Source organism: Enoplosus armatus, chromosome 8, assembly GCF_043641665.1.
Source record: "Enoplosus armatus isolate fEnoArm2 chromosome 8, fEnoArm2.hap1, whole genome shotgun sequence".
Classification (NCBI taxonomy): Eukaryota; Metazoa; Chordata; class Actinopteri; order Centrarchiformes; family Enoplosidae; genus Enoplosus; species Enoplosus armatus.
In genome coordinates, this window is record NC_092187.1 from 10,090,888 (window position 1) to 10,112,120 (window position 21,233).

At 39.1% G+C, this 21,233-nt stretch overlaps 2 protein-coding genes across 2 annotated transcripts; one reads left to right on the plus strand and one right to left on the minus strand.

The window, feature by feature from the left end:
* Positions 1 to 698: 698 nt before the first annotated feature.
* ttll9 (tubulin tyrosine ligase-like family, member 9) lies at positions 699 to 4,533 on the minus strand. Its single transcript, XM_070910880.1, has 14 exons — positions 4,519 to 4,533; positions 4,077 to 4,123; positions 3,896 to 3,988; positions 3,699 to 3,810; positions 3,399 to 3,584; positions 3,190 to 3,258; positions 2,988 to 3,078; positions 2,774 to 2,814; positions 2,595 to 2,682; positions 2,290 to 2,348; positions 1,980 to 2,176; positions 1,380 to 1,493; positions 929 to 1,053; positions 699 to 769 (listed from the first exon to the last, which is right to left on the minus strand). Exons 1-14 carry the CDS (start codon positions 4,531 to 4,533, stop codon positions 699 to 701), a joined length of 1,308 nt encoding a protein of 435 aa, XP_070766981.1.
* A 9,710-nt stretch (positions 4,534 to 14,243) lies between these two features.
* On the plus strand, positions 14,244 to 19,339 carry edn3b (endothelin 3b). Its single transcript, XM_070911069.1, is given in 5 exon segments — positions 14,244 to 14,261; positions 14,263 to 14,341; positions 14,480 to 14,696; positions 17,560 to 17,718; positions 19,285 to 19,339. Coding segments are annotated over 5 exon segments (528 nt in total).
* The last annotated feature ends 1,894 nt before the right edge of the window (positions 19,340 to 21,233 follow it).

A 21,233-nucleotide genomic window follows, 5' to 3' on the forward strand; every position in this document is an offset into this window, starting at 1 on the left:
CATACTTGAAGTCTTTAGAACACTGTGTTTACATTAGAGTGTCTTATGTGTTTGTTGTGATTTACCATGTGCACTCGATTCATGGAACACTACATTGATGTAAATAATGTGATATGTATTCAGATTGCACCTCTTTACTTAATATTCATGTAAAGTATCAAAGCCATAGATAAGGGGCCGAGGAGTGGCGATGTTATTATAAATGTGTACATTATGTTGACACGCACGCAGAAAGATTGTGGTATGTATTTTCTCAGTGTTGAATGCGAGTATTTGTAAGGCATAGAAATAAATGTTTTGCACTCAAGGGGCATTGATCCATTTGCCATTCTTTGGAACACATGAAGTAATTATACAAAGTTCACAGCTGTCTTTATTACTGAGACACTACTAAAATCCCAAACTTAACCATTAATCATGCTAATTTTTCCATTCATATGAAAAACATTTTATACCAGTATATCTTTGAACTCTGCAATTGAAAGTATTGCAAGGTTGACCATGGAAAACGTAGTTTTCATTCATTTGAATCTTCAGATTTCAACCTAGGTGCTTGGAATTTGGTCAGATCATCACAGAGAGCAAATTTTGTTTCAAATATTATAAATGTTTTTCAGTTATTTGTGTTCACTGGAGCCTGTCTCCTCCCAGACACATACCAAGTACTACAGTGGTGGGACATAAAAATGATGAATGCGTTACATCCTCCTCTGGCCTGGAAATGGTTTTAGAAGCCGGCGAAGCTGCTTCTCTCTGTCATTCACACACCCTGCAACAAAGAACAGGTTCATATTTGCAGCAATTAGTAATAATATAATGATAAAGGCTTTTCCACGTGATACAATACAATGGTCTTAATTGCATGTATATTTTTGCACATTTATCAGAATGCCTCAAAAAGTTTGCAGTAGCAGCACCGTCAGGTTACCTAAGTGTGTGTTGGCAGTGAAACATGAACTGCCAATTGTTTCTAGGTTGACATCCTCTCTGTAGACAGGCCCATCGTTCCACATGAGATCATAGCCACCCACCCTTTTCTCCTTGCCAGTCAGCCTAATGAGAAAAAACACAGTTAATTAGAACGCAGCACCAGCGTGGCAGGCAGCTGAAAGGAACTCATCTTATCGTCTTGTTGGACAGCATTCACCTTGTGATCTGATGATCTGTTGCTATGACACAATCTGCGCTTCTCAAAGGTGCCTCTTTCCACCCATGTTTTAAACTTTAAAATATGCCATAACCCAAGATCAAAAGATTACTTCCAAACTGCATAGATTAGTAAGTAACAATAAAGAATGTGATGTCTGTAATCAAAGGTGAGACACAACATGTTCCCTGACGACAAAAAAAGAAAACACATTATGAGAAAGACACATTACCTTCCCTCCATATCAACAACATTCAAAGTGTCTTCCAGCAGATGGCACTTCATCTCGTAATCCTCTTGACTACTGGGTGTGTGTGATGGAGAGGCGTTCACCTCAATTAACCACCTGTAAAGAGATGGAGGGTTATGACATCCACCAAACATTTACTTAGCCTTTTGAGCCGGCATTAGGCCAATCTGAGAGGAACAGCAAACAATGAAGATTGGTAGGTAGGCAGAAGCAAGTGAATGAATGTTACGATATTTGCATTGGACAGAGGCACTGCCATTATTGTCTGTTATTATTAACAGCTGGATTATTGCACACCTGTCAGTCTTTCAGAAATGCTACAGAGATTTATGAGGTTATTCTAGTCTTAACACTAGCAGATTTACTGCTTTGTTTTCGAGTATCCAGGAAAGTGAGTCGAACGGGAGCCATGGTTTCTTGTCTGTGCATGTGCTCCTCTGTGCTTGTTTGTGAGCATGCATGCCTCAGTGCATGCTTGCAAAGTGTGGTGATGATGCACTCTTTTTGGCACTGTGTTGGCATGTGTATGTTGGCATGGGCATAGTGTGTGCGTGTGTGTGTGTAGACTGTATGAGCACTCACGGTTTGAGGTTCTGATCCAGTAGAATGTCGTACCCATAGAGCTCAAAGCAGTGTTTGTCATTTATAATGACCTTTTGTACACTCTGTAGACTGCGGACAAATATATTATCCATCTCTTTAAACAGGATTTCTACCGTCTCTCTGCCGTGTTTTGCAGTCAGGTATCTTCGAAGCTGCTGCATCTGCCACTTACATCCCTATTTAGAAATGAAGAATACAAATAAAGAGAAAATATTGGGTAAAGGGGATACATTTCAGAAAAACATAACATTAATATGCATGTAACATGAGTTCTTGAATTACACATTACCTTTTCGCGGTCATAGTCTGGTGCTGTTTTCTGAACAGCGACATTGGTGAGGTGCATATCTGAAAAGGGACACTAAGAAATCATGACTTCCACAAGCATGTGGATGCATGCGACAAAATCGGGCAACAACAGCCTCAGAAATTGGGTCAAATTGACTTCGCTTGAATATTTCATTAGACAAAGGCTCAACTTGTTAGAGAGATGACTGGCACGTTGGCACTAAAAACTGTCTGGACCATCACATAAATGTATCAACATTCAAATGAATGGAGACTAAACATTATGACTGCGAAAAAAAGGGATACACTTGTCATCAATGCTGCTAAGGGAGAAGCGGGTGCTTGAGAAGCGGGCGAAGCCATCACGATACAGCCAGGCCTTCAAGGGAACATACTGAAACACATAAACACACACACTGATTCACGTACGCAGCAACATTTACATTTTCTATAAAACATTGTGATGTACAAGGTTCAGTACATACTGATGTGACCAGCACATAGACCCTCAGATCAAATTTCCTCCCTGTGGGGACAAAAAGTAGTTAAGCAATATAATATATATATATATATATACTGTATATAAAAAGTCACTATTTACTCACTCATCCTCCTGCTCACAATTTCTCCATTATTAGTTTTTGTCAAATTATTTGTCAACACATTTGATGTTTTTTTTGAATTCATTCAGTTTATTACCATTAATTAGGTAGGGGTTCTCTATGTAGCGTTGTGACACATAGCTTTCTACTTGAGCTGCATCCTTCTGTTCCTCTGAGCGGGTGCCATCCTGCGTAAGCATAATATTATCCATCTGAAAATCTAGGTGTGTATGTAGAAGTGTCTGTTTTTTGGTCATTTATTTTACACACAATTCCTTGATGAAATAAATACACATTACCTTCTTCCAATCCATGATGTCCTTCAGTTTCCTGAACAGGAAAATACCTTTCCCTTGAGATTTTGCTACCTAAATAAACATACCAGTTAATTTTCATGACTTAAATGCAATTTGGTGCTAACTTGACTTCGGTTTCTTGGGTCATCCAAATACTGAATGAAGGATCATTTTATTGAACTGGATTACATCTGTGGTCAACTTTAACTAACCGGCTTCATGATCCAGGTGCTGCCAGGATTTCTCTTGAACTCCTCTACAAATAGATGATATTCGCTGGGCAGTGCAAAGGTGCAGGGGAAAAAATCACATTTGGATGCCTCCATGCGGCCAACATCCCTTTCAAGATTTTTTCGATGTCTTTTAAGGTTTTTCACCATGAGATTTTTGCGAGTCAGCTGTAACATGAAATAAAGAAACTACATGACTTTTGACTTGAATGGCCTATGGTTATTACTTTTAAAATCTCCAGTTTATAGACTCAAAGCAATGCCAGACTCATGCTGCCTCACCTCATAGTGGTTGCGAAAGTGGTTTATCCTTACATGTTCCTCCATGTAGGAGTGATCAAAATTCTCCCTGAGCCAGCTCACATCACACCAGTTGAAGTCCCACTCTCCATCACTGTGAGAAGAAGAGTAGGTACTACATTCAAGCCACAAATATGACAGAGAAGCTGATGTGCTATAAACATACAAATCACACTCACTCTTTGACTTCAACCCAGCCTGGTCTTTGCCTCAGGACATCCTGTATGGTGTTGAGTAGGCCACATTTGTAACGAACACAACTTCTTCCCTCCCTGAGAAGACATTGTAACAAAGGTCACTGTTACCAGTGCTTATGAATAACTGTAGTTACAGCTAGCCTAACTCAAGAACAACACTCACCGCTCTTCACTTTTGCTATAATCATATGAACCTTTGTATCCATATGCCTGCCAAGGTGAAGAAAGCAAACCAGGATATAGCTTAATTCCAAATGGTCTCAAGTTACATTTTACAAACACTTTACAGCTGAAAACTAGCTACACATCAATTAGCGAGTCCTCTGGTTTGCTAATTTCTAGCTAACGTTAGTTGACCCTGACACTAACCGCACTACTTAGCTAATTACTTGCTAACTTAATTATTCCAAACAAGTATAACGCTATGTAGTCTTTAGTAAACTTCAACCATGTACTACTCTTCATTAATTTAAGGGTACGCAGTGGTTGAAACTTTGCTATCATAACGCCATAATCAACCGATGTTATATCGTATCTAGCTAGCTATTATTTTGTCAGTATAAAGCCTACAAGACAACACACTGAACACAGCGCTTTCTATTTACCTTATACTTTGACATGGAGGCACACGCTATGAAAAATTAGAAAGCTAGGATAGTTAACTAGCTATAGCTATATTAAAAATATGCGTAAATTATGAGTAGCGTCTAGTCAGCAGTTAGCTAGTCCTCGCAGTGTTTGATACCTGTTGTCACGGTAACCACATCACTAACTGACAAAGGGGGAATGTCCCAGTGTGCTCTCCGGACCCGCAGACAGTCTGTAGACACATTCAAGCCAAAATGAAATCCCCTTAAAGTACTGTTGACCCTAATTTGTCAGGTTAGTTTAATATTCACAGTATTAAAATTCAATTTAAAAAACAGCATATTCTTTAAAAACAAACAAAAAAGCAACAACACACCTTTCAAGAGGAGATGTAAAGTCAGCAGGCTTTTTCAAAATAATGGAAAAATCTTCAAATGAATTATAGAAACGCAACATGACAACATTTCATACCAATGTGCTGTATATATGTGTATTCATTATAAAAAAAATATGAAAATGAAAAAATGTCAACAGGCCTATCAATTTTCAAGATTAGGGTCAAAGTTTCTTTTACTTTGCTGATGATTTATACATGATGTGGACATTTTACTCAAAAGAGTTGTTTTTAGATAAAGCAATTAGTCATAAATCCATCAGATATTATTAGAATTCTAAAAAATTTGAGTTTACAGTTACAGTATGGAGTTAACAGTAGTAAACCGATCTAAGCTACTAGCTGTGTATTACATCTTAAAGCACAGCAGAAACATCACACCATCAACTTTACTGTAAATCACCACTTAGTGGCGCCAAAACCTCATCTAACTGAGTACAATGGTGCCTCTCTTTGTAGCATGTGTTGATTCATTCAATTTCTTTCCTTAAAAAAATGGTATTAGATTATTCTTTCAGGATTAGATATTCACTGCTGAATCAAAGCAATTAACACATCTACTTATTTACTTTTACTACTTATATTTACGATGTATTATCTATGTATGTAAATTAGGCCAACTTGTTTGAACTGTGCAAATGCATAGATAAAGTTGATTGCCAACTCCATCCCTTCTTGGATTTGTCTAACTATGTATTTATCTGTTAAAGCTCTGTAAATGCTTTATTCTCACTGGGCATCACTATGTGATATTCTGACATAACCATAAATATCAAAATGAAACTAAATGTCTAATCAACAAAAAATATTCATATTGTTTCGTGTTTGTCCCTCAAGCTATTTATTTTTTAATTTTCCAATATTTAAAGCCAAAAGCCAGTTTATGTTTCTTGGTGACAGAAGCCTGTCTTGTTTCAGTCTGTGTTACTTACCTTGACCATGGTGCGCTGGGCCACAGGGTATGGGATTTGTCCCTATTTCTGAATGATAAAGCTCAACCTATATCCACCTATCAAAACAATTACGTTTATGGTTTCAAACACCTTATTGTCAATACTGTAAGGGGATCTTACACCTTCAGATTCCTGTGAAAAGCTAAATAAATTACCATCTACTCTGCTGATTGCCGTGTCTTTTTCTTTCTCAGCCACCCACCATTAATCAAACAATCAACCATACTTTAGACTCTGACGTAAATAATCAGAACAGGTAGGAATTAAGAGATTGAATTTGGATGTTTGGTTTGGCTAGCTACCAGAGTGCACACAGTGGTAAAGAGCAGAGACCAGGTCTCTCAGCAGTGTCTTTATTTCATTTCATGGAAATTACAGCTTTTACAACAGAACATAGAATATAGTTAGAACAATTGATTTTCTACTAATTGCTATCATACAGGAATTTTGTTATTATTTCTGAACAGAAGAACAAAGACTGGGCCATATCAAACTTTGGAATTTGGGGATCAACAAGTTATCCAAATAGGCATATGGAAGGGTTATCATATTTGCCCAAATCCACTTATCTTCAACTCAGTGAAAAAACTGACAAATTGGATGAAATCTGAGCTTTAAGATGCAAAGAAACAATGTTTAAAGGCCAACTGAGCATCTGAGCAAACAGTTTTCATTTCTCAGCAGCTCACAGTTATTCAGATATTTCTAATTTTGTAGGAAGAAAATTTCAGCCAACCAATGCCCTTGTTTTTAAACACAAAATGGTCAAATTCAGCCTTCTCTGCATAAATTGCAGTATCTTCCAAAATCAAAGTTAGTCCTTTGCCAGGACTTTCCATTAACATCACCACCACAGCATTACAAATCCCAGTTTATTACTCAGAGATTTCTTTTTTTTACTCCATGCCTTTCAAAACCCAGCAAAACTATATTTCTTATGCCCTAATAATCAGTTAAACCATTCGTGCCAAACAGGGGTCAACCTCTCAGCAAGCCTTTATTTTGAGGCAGATTTCCTGTATTTGTGTTTGGCAGTCATCCCTCCAGAGAATCAGTCTCTAGTAGTAGCTATACCTATTATTCTTATAATTTTAGCAAACCGCTTATGTTTTTCTTGTTATGGAAGAGGATCCAAGATCAGCAGTATCTAGGAATGGAAATTATTGACTATCAATCCATGGGTTTGTCTCTGTCAATCATGTAGCCCATGTTTTGTATGGATCTGAAGTTAAATTCCAACTTTATCGTCCAATTTAGATTGTCATTTTAAATCTAGATTTTCCTGTGAAAGGCCCTCCTTAACTGGTTTAGTTTGACAACGATGATTTTATCACGGTGTGGGTTTTGCATGGTGGTCTCAATCCCATCACTCACTGAGAAGCATCCCACAGGTCATACAGTTTTCAACGGGTGATAGCCATCAGTCCTGGTAAACCAAATGCTCCTCAACAGCGACTACAAAGCAGGAAATCTGTGGGATCCGGGGGCATCATCTGCAACTCATAAGGAAGGCATCTTGCTAGTGCGATAATCTACACCTTGGAATGGTGTTCCATTTGGTGAAAAGTTCAACTCGGCCATAGATCTTTCTGCTCAGTCTTAGTATTTTGTTCAAACCCTTCTCCACATGCGGAGGAACCACTTCTGGTATCCTGCTGACACAGGTCAAGGGACCAAAGGCAAGTAAAGCTACAGCTTTCAATCATGAAAAGGTAAAAGGGCCAATGGGACTGAGTCATCTGCATAATGTATCAGGAAGGGACATTGTTTGAGGTCAAAACTGCCATCGTGGTATGAGAGGTCATCTTGCATATCATCGTCTTAGCTACACCAATGCTGCTAGGGTTTAGAGTGTAAATATAGCTGACAAACTGTCAGAAAATGATTGCCTTCATGGCAGGCTTCTGTTCAAAGGTATCCTCTTGTTTATTCTTACAAGATCTGTCCCACTGATATAGAGTCATAAACTTCAAAGTGGTCTCAAAGAGGACAGGAATAAAGATCAGGCGGTGATATTGCGAAAAGTGTTCATGTGTCAGTGGCTTTACTTCACAGTTGAAATCCACTTATTTTCTTATCCTTATCCGACGTGTAGGACCATTTTACATGACAGTCACTCATGTTCATTTCAATAGGCTTACATATCTGCAGCCTCTGAGTTGTTAGTGCCACCTGCTTATTGTTTCTCCAGTCCCTACCTCAGTAGCTCCACAGCACTCTGGGGGTAATGGGCCTGTAAATCCCCAGGCTTTGCACACCCAAAATGTTTTCTAATAAAATATAAGAGGAGGCCAAGAAAAACAGGAGAAAATGGCAGCTGGAATCCTCCTGAAATATTCTACATTCCCGTATGTCTCCCACTTAAGCCTTGAACTCACTGCGATGAGTTTCCCTTTGTTGGCTAGATCAAGGACAGTTATAATCAACATTACACAAGCAGATGTTGGCAGGCAGAATGTGAACCTACATATGTTATAATGTGAAACCATATGTGTGACTCCTAGAGGTAAAGCAGAGATAAAAACATTCTGAAGAATTATTACAGCAATCTGGGAAACCAGAAATTTCCTGTTGGGAAAACTTTGGATTGGATTTTTATAATGGCATTGCTAATGAACATGAGGTTACCAATTTAGGTCGTAAAATGTGTTGTGCAAAAAGTTGGAGAGATTTAATTACATGAGGCCTACTATTAGGTCTCACACCTTAATCTATCTTTATTGCCTTGGCCAGTTATGCCAAACCAATGTATCCAAGGAGATTTTGTACCATGCATTATTATTTCTGACTGCCTATTGCTCATAAATAACCATCCATGATCATATGACCTCACACAGCAACATCACCAGACTAGGTTGTAAGAGGTCGTTCACAGTAAAAGCCCCAAAAGTGATACCTTGAAAGCATGCATGCATCATGTGACCGCTAAACCACACACTGATAGCATTCCGTTTCCACAACTCTGGTCAGGAGAAAGAAAACAGAATATGGTCTTCATTTATCTGGAATTCTCTCTGTTTCCCAGCTTGGGGAACGTGCCAGAGTATTGGGGTATGGCACAAAACCCTAGCTTTGGGGAATTTGGGAAGGAACCAGAGGGCAGTCATGAGTCAGATGGATCTAGATTTACTAGGTGCCTCTGTAGCAAATTCAGGCCATTTACAGAATATAACCCAGAGAGGGAGAAGGTACAGTAAACGGTTTGGGAGACGTTGGATCATCATGCCAAAGCCTCTTAATAAAAGCCTCAATCTTCTCGTGAAGGCATGTATTTCTTTCATGTAAGTGTTTGCCTCACAGCTTTTCTGTGTGCGTGTGAGTGTGTATACCTCAAGCTCAGCAGGAAAGACATAATCTTTTTAGTTCAAATACTTGCCATTTAACAAAGATTTTTCGTCCCACATCTATTAGTTCATCTTTGGAGAATTATTTCCACAAGTGATGGAGAAACAGTAGTCAGACGAGAATATTACAGAAAACAGATTGACAGTTTTCCTCTGTGTTCCAGTCTTTTATGGCAGCCTGCTGTGTGATGGTAACGATTGCCCTGAGAGGCAACACACAGTGAGAGGAAATTGGAGTTGGAGGCTCAGTTAGGTATGTTTGTTTTCATAACAGTGATCCGAGCAGATCTCTAGGTACACCCTCGTGCCCTGTCAGAAAAAATTGTTCATTAGGGCTCTATATAACAACAAGGTTCAATATAGAACCCTAAGGTTCTATATCCTCTACTGAAGAACCATCTGTCCAAAAAGGTTATAAAAAATGTCTCATCAACACAACATCAAAGAACCTTTTATTTATTTTTTTTTTTTTTAAAAAGGGTTCTTAGAATTTGTCTTTAAAAAGGTTTATGTATTGAAACAAGATACTGGCAATGAAATAATTAAGATCTTGTTTCAGACTATAAATAAATAATTCAATTAATAAATAATATAGCCCTGCAAATAAGTAACAATACCCTATATATTTATAATATATACAGTATATGATGTTTTTACTGTAACTGCTATAGGCTTTAGGCAGACAAACAGACAGACAGATCAACCCCAGCAACTATCATGAAACACACACTCTCATGATGGAATTGATGTAAATAGTACTTTTCAAGTGTTTGCCAAGATTAAAAATCTTTAGCCTACTGTTCTTTTGTTTTTGCTAGTTGAATTTAATCGATATGTAACTACTATTCACTACCCCAGCAACTGTCCTCAGAGAATGCACACAAGCGAGGACTAACGAACTAACTTAAGTATTGACAGGCTTTTAGTTATTTTTAGTTATATTATAATATTTGTAGATAAATGCTATCTGTTTCCATCATGGTGCTTTAACCGGGTAAGTGGCAAGTGTCGATAATGTTACACTTACCGTGGCTTATTGTAAACTTTACCATTAGTTGTCAGTTAACCTAGCTAACCTAGCTTTCAACGTCCGTTAATCTGGAGCTGGAAATGAGCATAATAGGTCCCCTTTAAGATATCTAGTTTTAGCGCTGTACTCAGGGGGTTATGAGGCCGGCAGTTTAGCTGGCATAGAAAAGCGAAAGGAAATGAGGAGAGGTAACATTATTTCCATGTTGCCACATGTATCAATCTCCTTATACGTTATACATTTTACCCTGGCAACAGTTACTCCTGCCTACCATTAATATTGGCTACTCTGCTTAAGATATTGTTAGATATTGTTTCTACCATTATCCTATTATAGATATAAGAGTTAATTATCATCATCTTCATGTAGTTGAATCATCAGCAGTAAAAGTACACAAGTATTACCAGCTTCATTTAGTATCACAATGCACATGTAGTGCAGTATAATGTATACATGATAAGTATAAAGTAACAGAAACTATTAATAATAATAAACAGAATAAATAAATAAATAATAATAATAATATAATGTTGTACTTATTGTTTGTGTTTGTTGCAGATGCATCATGAAATGAGGTTGCGTTTTGGCCAAGACTTGGAGCTAAATCTTCAAGCCTGCTGGGAACTGAGGCTACATGTACACATACACACACATGCACTTCAACTCTCTCAGACACACAATTGTATTCATAAAACTACATGGTTTTATCCAGAGATCATTTATTTCTTCTGCAAAGGAGCGCAGGAATACTGATTCTGCCTGCCCTCCTCAAGGAGAGCTTCAAGTTCCTTTGCCATTTAGATGAGGTATGTGCTGAATCGTCACATTGTCATTGACATTTTTTGTATTGTCAATAAACTATAGCTTAAATTCTATCTGGAGGTTCCTCACATATGTTTCTTTTCCATAGGAACCAACAAGCTCTTTCCCAACCATCATCTTCCATGATGCAGGGATCCCCTCCTTGCTGTGAGAGCATCCATAAAGAGGAATGAAGTCACATCACAAGTGGGGAAATAGATGTGCCACAGGCTCTGCAGTGTCTGCTTGAGGTGTATTTCCTGTTTCATGTGGAGTACCCCAAACAGATGAAACACACACTCTCATGATGGAATTGATGTAAATTGTACTTCTCAAGAAAGTGTTTGCCAAGATTAAAAACCTTTAGCCTACTGTTCTTTTGTTTTTGCTGGTTGAATTTAATCAATCTGTAACTACTATTCACTAACATTTATTCCAAACATTGAGGATTGCCCAGTGATATTTTAGTATTTAAAATCTTGACTGAAATTGTATTTTATGGTGCGAATACATTTTAATTATTGCATGGAATGTTTTATTCACAGTAATATTTTCTATTTTTATATTGTATGACGTAGCCTACGATTTATATTGTGTATAGCAATGCTTTTCTATGGTGCAACTTCTTTTTGATAATCAATACAGTCAATTTGAAACCACCTCTCTTTTCCTTTTCTTCAATCTACAATAGGTTGGTAGTAGCAAAGGGCTTATTGTATGTTTTTGAAGTTTTAAATATTATAGGTTATTGGTTATTTTACATTAGTAATAGTAGTTAAATTAACTTCATATCATGGTAACTCTGCAGAATTATTTTTAAAAATGTGTCCAACAATAAAAGGTTTGGGATATTGATTGAATGGTTCTGAAATGGTTCTATATAGAACCTTTTGAGGGTGCCAAATACATACCAAGCTATAGAACCTTTAAAGGTTCTATATAGAACCACGGTGTTCCCATTTAGCTTCCATGATGATTTCATGCAGCCAATGTGTGTTGTGTTCATGAACTCAGCACTTCAGAAACACAGACACACTCGCACCCCATAGCGGTTTGATTAACAGAATGGACCAACTGAATTGCATGGAACTGAATTACAGTGAATTTTTAACAACATTCAAAATTAATTTGACCAACATTTGATCGCTCACAAATTAAACTGCTTGACATCTACGTGGGTCTCACGTACATGACCAGACACAGGCCTGAACTGCAGCCATCATTAGTTTTTGCTTGTTTCGCAGGATTTTTACCTTCAGTCTGGTCTGCAAACACATGCAAAATTTGACTGAAGTCTGGTGATTGAGCCGATCAGTCAACAACATTCCACTGGTTGGACCAATACAGTAAAACAGATTGGTTGTTTTAGCTGCATGTTCAGGGTCATCGCACTGCTGCATGACCTCCTCCTTGATGGTATGCCTTGGGTTATGCCCCCCCGCCCCCCCATCACATTGGAACAGGTTGATCTTTGTCTCATCTGTCTGTTAGATTCAAAACTCTGCAGCTGCAAAGTGAAACCTGGTCTTAATATTCTTGAAGCTTAACAGATGTGGGCCAGGTGGTCCGATTTTGTCATCTGATAACTTCTTCCCCAAAGAACTGATTTCAACACATCTTATATTTTTGCTGAGTGATTAATTTGGCCTCTCGATGGCCAGCTTCACTAGCATTGACACTTCTTTAATTCTCATGCTGAGAGACAACAACCAAATCCAAAGGGAAAACACACAGAATCAACTTCAGACCTTTTGCTAACTCCTTTGTGCATTATGCAATGATGAAAGGAAACACATCTGCCTGAGAGGCCCTCCATTATACAAATACATTTGTTGTTCCTGTGTATGAAAAGAGAGAGAGAAGTATGTACACTCCCCTGAATCTGTGCCCTGGCTGCTACTAGATAGACTTTCAAACAAGAGTCAGCAGCCATTTACGATCAAAACAGGCCCACCATCCATGGAGATGGACTGTAATAAACTATTTCTGCTAAATCAACGCAACTTTTCTTTTTTGCAGAGCAGGCATTCGCTACTTGCCGTGCATTGCTGTCTGTTGCACCTCCGCCATCGTCAGCTGGGAGCCACCCTCCACTGATGTTTTGCCCCTTTCATCAGAACATCTCTAGGTGGCCCTGGGATCCTTGTTTTCCCCACTTTGTGCCATTTCTTTGGAGCCAAAGCCAGAAGCTCCCTTGCCCTGCCTCCTCGGTCAGTTGTCTAAGACAAGTTGTCGCCTTCTGCTCAGACCTGGTGATTCCAAGAGCCTTCATGAAGTGTTGGATGCATGGATGCATATATATGAGACATTAATGAAACAATTTCAAACAAAAATAACTATAACATAACATATACTGCATGTCACCCCAGTAAAGTAAACGATGATCAGAACAACTTAAACTAAACACATTGACATGAGATATATTATGTGATCAATCAAATATTCTCAAAATGTTGTTAGAACATGCTGGTCATACTGACCGTGGCATGTCCCTTTAGTCTCCCTTTGTTTTTGAATTTGAGAAGTAGCACCTGGTCTTAGCCTTGGGGCAGGCTGTGATCATTTCCAGACCGACTCTTACTGTATATAATAGAGGAGTGCATGTGAAGTTAAGATTATAGGTCTTTGCCTAATGTGAGGCGTGTTTGTGTGTGTACCCTATGTGAATGTGCAGTATTTGAGACAATGATCAGTGGCCCAAGGGCCCTTCCTGTTTAGTGCTGCTGAATAATCTCTTTTACTTTCTTCCAATGAGACAAGTATCTCATGGCTTATTACATGTCATGCATCAACAAGAACACAAGTGGAGCAGTTCATCTCACACACTGTGGTGCTGCTGCATTTTGACGGGGGGGGTGTCAAGGGAGGCGTGGGCGTGCACCCAAGCCTCTACAAAGCCCTTTATCTTTGATTTATGCTTTTAAAAGGCGAAGAGACTCTGAACAGCACCGCTACCCTCTCTGCTCCAAAGATCACCTTTTTGTATTAAAGAGAACAGCAGTTTCCTCTCACTAATTCAGTGTGCAAGTTGCAGGTAGGATTTATGCCGAAGCTATAAATATGAAAGGACCTGCGCGACGAACATCCTCTGACTCGTTCATTTGACGTCTGGACCATATGAGATGCGCTGCACATGGACATCAACACCGAAGTTAATGGATTTTCACTCGATGCTGGCGGGAGATTAGTTTGACAAGTGCTGCTGCATTCTCACCAGGCTATGATTCATTTTGGGAATATCTGACATGACAAGGATAATACTATCCATCCTCGCGAAAACCATGCTTTTCAACATACTGGCATTGATTCTCTCACAAGGTATGTTTGATATCGGCAAGCTGCAACAAACAAAAACAAATTTCAACATTTATTCATCCACTCATTAAACCATTTCTTTGTTTGGTTTATGTGTTTATTGCTCAGCTTATTTCTAACACGTTTCTTGCGCAATACGAGGTGTCTTTACGTCCGATGCCTTGGTCACATCCGAGGTGAACCCTGGAGGTCTCCCAGGCTCCAGCAGGGTGTCTGGCTCCGGGGGATCCACAGGTTTGCAGCTGTCTGAGGCAACGGAGGCAAAGTCCAGACCCAAGCGCTGCACGTGCTATTCCTACAAGGATAAAGAGTGCGTCTACTACTGCCACTTGGATATCATCTGGATCAACACTCCCGAGTAAGACATGCTGTGTTTAGATGCTATAAAATACCCACAATTCTCCCTCAACAATCCACCCGGACCTGCAACTATTGTGCAAGCCTCTCCGGACTTGCACAACATATTTTCTTTTTGTCAGTTGGGATAAAGAGTGGCAATTAACGTTAAGACGTTGAGCATGCGGCTTGGTTTGTGCAACTCCAATGGGAGTCGTGCACCGCAAACCAATAGGCTACACTGTAGCAAGTCACGCCGTGTAAGTGTCTCCCTGGGGCGCCAGACGGAGTCACGGTTCAAGTGATGGCAAGCCCATCAGAAACTCGCTCTGCAAGGTCAAACTTCAAACTTTCACATCAGAGAGGTGGAGGTTATTATTGCAACAGTTAATGTGCTCTGTCTCTCTCCCTTATTGTGTTCAGTCACTCCTTTTTTTCTCCCAGTGGCCCAACATAGGAGCTATAATCTGCAGGATTATTATGTTCATATAGCTATAATTACCATTTTAACGATGGGTAATGTCCAAGTTGTTGTATTTCAAGTCTAATAAGAAGAAGAATGAGCGTAATAATAATAATGAGATTTTACGAATTATGAATTGTGAGTGACAGAGTGATGTCTTTATCAAAATGTTTCCTGCACCGTGATCAAAAGATTATTTATTTGGTTGCTTATGTTCATTTACATGCATTTCCCATGTGCATCAAAGTAGTCAAATCCTCTCTTTAAGCACGCACAACTTTGGAGTTTAACATGAACAAAAATCACTGGTCGGGCCTCATTAATCTTAATGATAGATGTAGCTACTGTATAACTCCTGAATGGACAGAGACCAGCGAGATCTCTGTCATGCAAAGTTAGTGGTCCACAGGTGCCGATGAGGAATAGGCCAGCTCTTCATTTTCTTCATGGTGGCACCAAATTAAAACGCTCTAGTCGTCACTCAGAGCTGGATTTCTTCAAAGGGAGTTTTCCAGTTACCAAAAATGTACCATAATAGTCACTGTGGTATTAGGGTGTATTACATTTTTGCTGTGGTAGCATTCAGTCAGCTTTTAAACAACTTTCAAATGAATTCATTAAAGGACACTACACACAAGACTACACACAATTTAGATTAATTAACTTTTCCTTTAGATAGAGGAAGAACTGGCCTGTGGCATAAACATCATACGCTGTCAAACACAGAGGAAGGAAACATAATGAAGCTATTATTACTGATTATGGTGGAAGTGCTGCGATCAGCAGAGGGCCTGCATGTGCTGGCCAAAGGTACACTAACTGCACTTCAGGAGTTACGTTGGCTCTGCAGGTGACGAGGAAACATGCAAAGTTGACATTACCAGTTGGCATAATTACAGTAAGTAGCAGTTTTTCCACAATTTGTACTTACACAAAGTGTGTTCAACATGTGGCCTAGCATACCGCAGATTAGTAGCAATACCTCAAAATGTAATTTTCAACACCTTTTTTGTTTTGAGGAATGGCGCTTTGTTTGCCACCTCGTAACCGCATATTAAAATCCTTGGCAAGACAGTAGGAAAGCATTCTTTCTTCCTCTGTTTTCTTGTGCCAAGATTGCTGTGGGCAGTTTCAGGTAAACGGCACACTTTATTACTGCTTAGCAAGTTGGGACAAATTGACATAGTTTAAAGACTGAGTGGGATATTGACAGAAGCCGCAACATCAATATAAACGCAGTAAGTGTGTTTTCAAATGTGTGTGTTCACATTGTGGGGAGCGCTGCGCCATGCTAGAAGATAAACTCCCCAAAAATACCTCTTTCGATGTGAAGTTTCATAAGATCTCAGTAGGGAAAGTAAACAAGAGGGCGTAACCTTACTCCATATAACAACCCTATCATTAAAGGGCTTTTACCCATACCGTATTCTTCAAAGGGCAGGTTTCCTTATAGCCCTTCTTCGCATAGTTGCCCCCAGCTGATGTCAGTATTTGTAGACCGGTTTGTGATATATAATGACAGTATTCTGACCCACAGCAGCCACTTCAGACTGAACATAAACATAAGTTTGACCTGAGTTCAGTCAGGTTTACGGTCGTAAACAGACAGGCTGCAGGATCAGGCAAACACAGTGGAAGCAGCAGGTAGGACGTCGGCAACACTGCATGTCTTTAATCAGGTGCAGGCAGCAGGCAGTCTGACATAATCTGACAAATCTACGGGGGAACCCATTTATATACGTAATGTCGATGGATCTTTTATTTCTAATATCTTATGAAAACAGACTTGATGGATAGTAGTCTCTTTTTGCACTCATTGGCAGACCTCCCTCTCAGCTGTGTACAATTCCCGCTGGGATTCAAATTGGTTTTGAAACAGATTCTCATTCCTCTTTACTCTTTATAGCTCCTATAAAGCCACAAACACTTTTGTATTTTCATTTATTTATTTATTTTATTTTTTTTACGAAATCCACCACAGATGGTCAGAAACAGATGAGTGGAAAGAGGGAGAAAGTGGAGTGGAGATAAGTGATGCCAGCCTGGCATTGTAAGTGTGTACAGTGGTATCCAGATGTGAGGAACAGTCTAGTATACAGTGATGGATTCTCTGATTTGATCTACAGAAGCAATATTTCCAGTTTATTATTCACTTTCATTGACCTTTCTGGCAACATTTCTTTTCCATTACCAATTCCCAAAACATTTCATCTATAACAGAATGAAAAAACATGAGGCATGTGAAAAAGGAGCATATGACTGCTGGCTGGAGGGCTAATAGAAGATAAGTCCATGTGTGAGCTCTCTCTAAAGCTAACAATATCTAATATATGTTCTTAGGGTCTTTTTCTCTGTGTCCATAAGAATGTGATTTATCCCACATTTTTCTTATTACTGAAATAGATTGCCTCTGTTTTCACAGACGCACCGTGCCCTATGGAATGTCGAGCTATAGAGGACCTCAGCGAATCAGACGTGCTATTGATGGACAAGCGTCTGAGCGCGAAGGGGCGAAGACTCAGCGCTGCATTTGTGCTGCGCTTGACTCAGACCAAGAGTGCCGTGATTTTTGTCTGTCAAGGTCAGTCTGATTCTTTCTGTAAAAATTACATTCTCAGTCTCTGTCCGCGTTAGGTGTATTTACATCAACACGTCAAGCTAATTATCAGTGAAATGATTGAAATTAAGTAATCGAGTGCCTGCAGCAGATAAAAAGGCTTTTAATGAAGGGCGGATATTTCATTTCACTGTTGGGGGAGACAATAAACATGAAGGAAACCCCAACTACTGAAAGTCTGACCTTGGCCAAAAATGGTTTGTTAGAGAGGGAAAGCACTGTCTGTAACATTTCAATTGTTTTATACGTTACAACTTTCAAAATTAAAAAATGCACAAGTGCTTTCAATCCATATTATTATATATTTAAAATGATACAGTTATGTTTACAATGATATATTGAGGGGGACAACTCCCAACTCCTCAGTCCTAGGATTGGGACATAATCTGACTTCAAACAAAAATGAGTTTGGAAACTTTTCAACATGTTGCTTGCTTGTTACATTATGTGTCGGGTTCAAAATGCCATGTATCACAATTATCTGCTTGCTAGTACTCACCTCTCATAGACATTTGCTTGAATATGCGGTACAGTATAGCAACAAAGTATTACATACAGTAACTAAACAGAACATTTAGAAACTGTTTATGCCATTGCTATTGCTTATGTTTTATACTTATCATAGTAAGCAATTATACAATTGAACATTTGTTCAAAAATACCCATTAAACCTATTAGACAGCACCATGGGAGTGAAGAGGGCCAGGGCAAACCATAAATCTGTTAGGTGTCTTTTGTTACTGTAGTTTAATGTTGTTTACAGTATGCCAAGTGGAGCTTTGACAGTTCAGGACATGCACATTACAAGTAGGTGAAGTCGTGCTAGAACCCCAATTCAGTATTCTTTCTTCTTCCAGTCAATAGATAGAGGTCCTAAGTCAGAGGAAAATGTTAATGAAAGACAATAGTAATGGCAAAAACAAAAGAAATCTGCCTAAATATTTTATTTAAATATTATTTATTTAAATCTTGAGAATCCATGCTTTGCAAAATTTATATTCTTCATTATTTGCCTATAAATAGTTGGCTGCTTGTTGAGAAGCAGTGTGCATCATGTCTTAAGTGTCAATGTCTTTAAAGGGATACTCAACCAGTTTTACACATGGCGTTCACTTTACTCACAGAGAAAATAGAGAAAAAAATAACCCAGATGATGTCATAGTGATGTCATCTGGGTTATCTCGGCTTGGGCTTGGAGACTACAAATTTATAACAGCAAGCCTGTGTTACAAACTGGGCCTGTGGGGTTTGAAATTCGACTGTATTTGTCAAGCAGGGAGGGACTAATGAGTAGACACTATTTACAACACACGTTGCATTATGGGAAATGTTTTTGAAGCTTGACCCATATTAGGGACAAAAAAGTCAGGATATCTCAGCCTCTGCTGCTTCAATTTCTACCTGTCCTTTTTTAATCTGTCTCTTCTGGTTCCCCTGTCTTTATGGAAGTGCAATACTCAATTGGATGCTCAACTGGGCTGGATTAGCCCTTTAACATTGCCGATTTAATTTGAAATGTTCTCTTCAAAGCCCCCTGCAGACAGAGCCAACCAGGAGTCTCCACAGTGTCCCCAGTCCTGGATGACAGTTTGACGCCTCTCCATCTGCTCTTCTCCTCTGGGGAATGGACCCTTCCCTCCTCTACGGCCCCTTCCTTCTCCGTTTGGCACTCTTTTCTCCACAGGTACACGCACATTCAAGGAGCGAGCTTTGGAGTTTGACACTCCGACATGCTTGGAGCAAGTTCCATCAGGCCGAGTGGTGTCGAGAACTCTTCAGCATATTCGATACAGATCCCTGGAGGCTATCCCCTTTTTGTTCCCCTATGATAGCAGCATGAGGATTACTTTCACCATAATATAATAACCTTTTGTCAAGCTTGACCAGACAAACCCTTTGTATTCACACATACACTTGACTCTTTCAACAATGAGATAAGTTTGTATAAATCTCCAAGGAACGACAAAGACATTTCTACGAAAATGTTGGAAAGCAAAAATTGCCACGAGGAGCCACGGAACGTAGGAGCAAGGCGTGATATCGTGATATTAGAAAAATATCAAAACACACAAACAAAAAAAGGGAAAAGCTTTTGACCTCCTGAGTTATGGGGCATATTCTTGAGCTTTGGTTTATGAGACTTGAGTCAATCTGGAAAGCATTCACACCCTAACAGTTTGCATATTTTGTTCATATCACTTCTTTCAGCATACAATATAATTTGTGCTCTTTGCCATTGAACCATAAGTCATGTCCATTGCACTTTTACCTCACAGCCACTGCACTGACAGCTTCAACTGGAGTGAACTGTATATTGAATCATCCAATGTTGAGTCAAGCCCAAAGACGTCCAAAAACTGTAATAGTTCCATGTTCTAATGCAGCTAATAACAACACAGGGAGTCATCATGTCCTTTAGCTGTTATTAATAGCTTGGAGCTGTTGAAGAGTAAGTAAGACTATATTCTATATTTTTCCCATTGTCAACAAATCCATCTTAGTCCTCAGTGTCATTGAACTCAATTGTTATCCAAAAAATATTAAAAACACATGAATGAACCACGCTGTTGCACCGGGCGACATGACCCACATCATGATGAACAACGGCACTTTCATTTGTTTCAATCCCACATACATTGTCCTACTGCCTCAAATTACACCAAATTTATATTAATGCACAGCTGAAAATAGTCCCCAACAAATGCACTACTCCTGAGAAATGTTTGCTAAAAACTACAGTGTTTCAGGAAAGTACTTAAAAACTGTATATTTGTGGCTATATTTTTTTTTAACAGATTGACATCTTCATTAGAAATGAATGGGCTTTGGGCTGAATGCCACAGACTGGGTAGTGAAGATGGAAAGTATTGAGACAGACATAGTGTTGGTTTTGGTCTTGTAATGGGATTTATTCAGAAAAATGCAGAATAACGCCAACCTTATCCTTTAAGTGAAATCAACTCCCCAGTCAATACAGACTCATATCCCTTTTATTCTGCAAATCTTTGTAATGAAAAAAACTGAAAGCACCATGTTGCCCAAGGTCTAAAAAGACTGTGGTTCAAGTGTGTCAAATCCAATGAAGCTGTGCCACTAATAGAGTTAGAAATGATAAAATAACATGCAGTGCTCTACCATAGTTGAGCGATTGTGTTCCTTACTTCTGGGGCCACATGTGCCCTTCCACTGACCAATAATTGAATCCTTGCAGTTTCTCTCTCCTGTGCCTCCACTACTCTGTCTCCCTGTCCAGTTTGTCAAATAGTTCTTTTGACCGAGCAAATAATATTTACTTATTTATCCTATCAGTGTGTTTGCACCTTGTATAGTTTTCAATCGATAGCAGAAATAGTTCTCCTGTTCTCAAGAACACTATACAGTTAACAGTTAACTCTTTTTTATCGGGCAGCATTGTGTCTCAACAAACCAAGCTGTTTACCAAATGATGCAGTCTACTCTATAAAACCGCAGGGGACAAT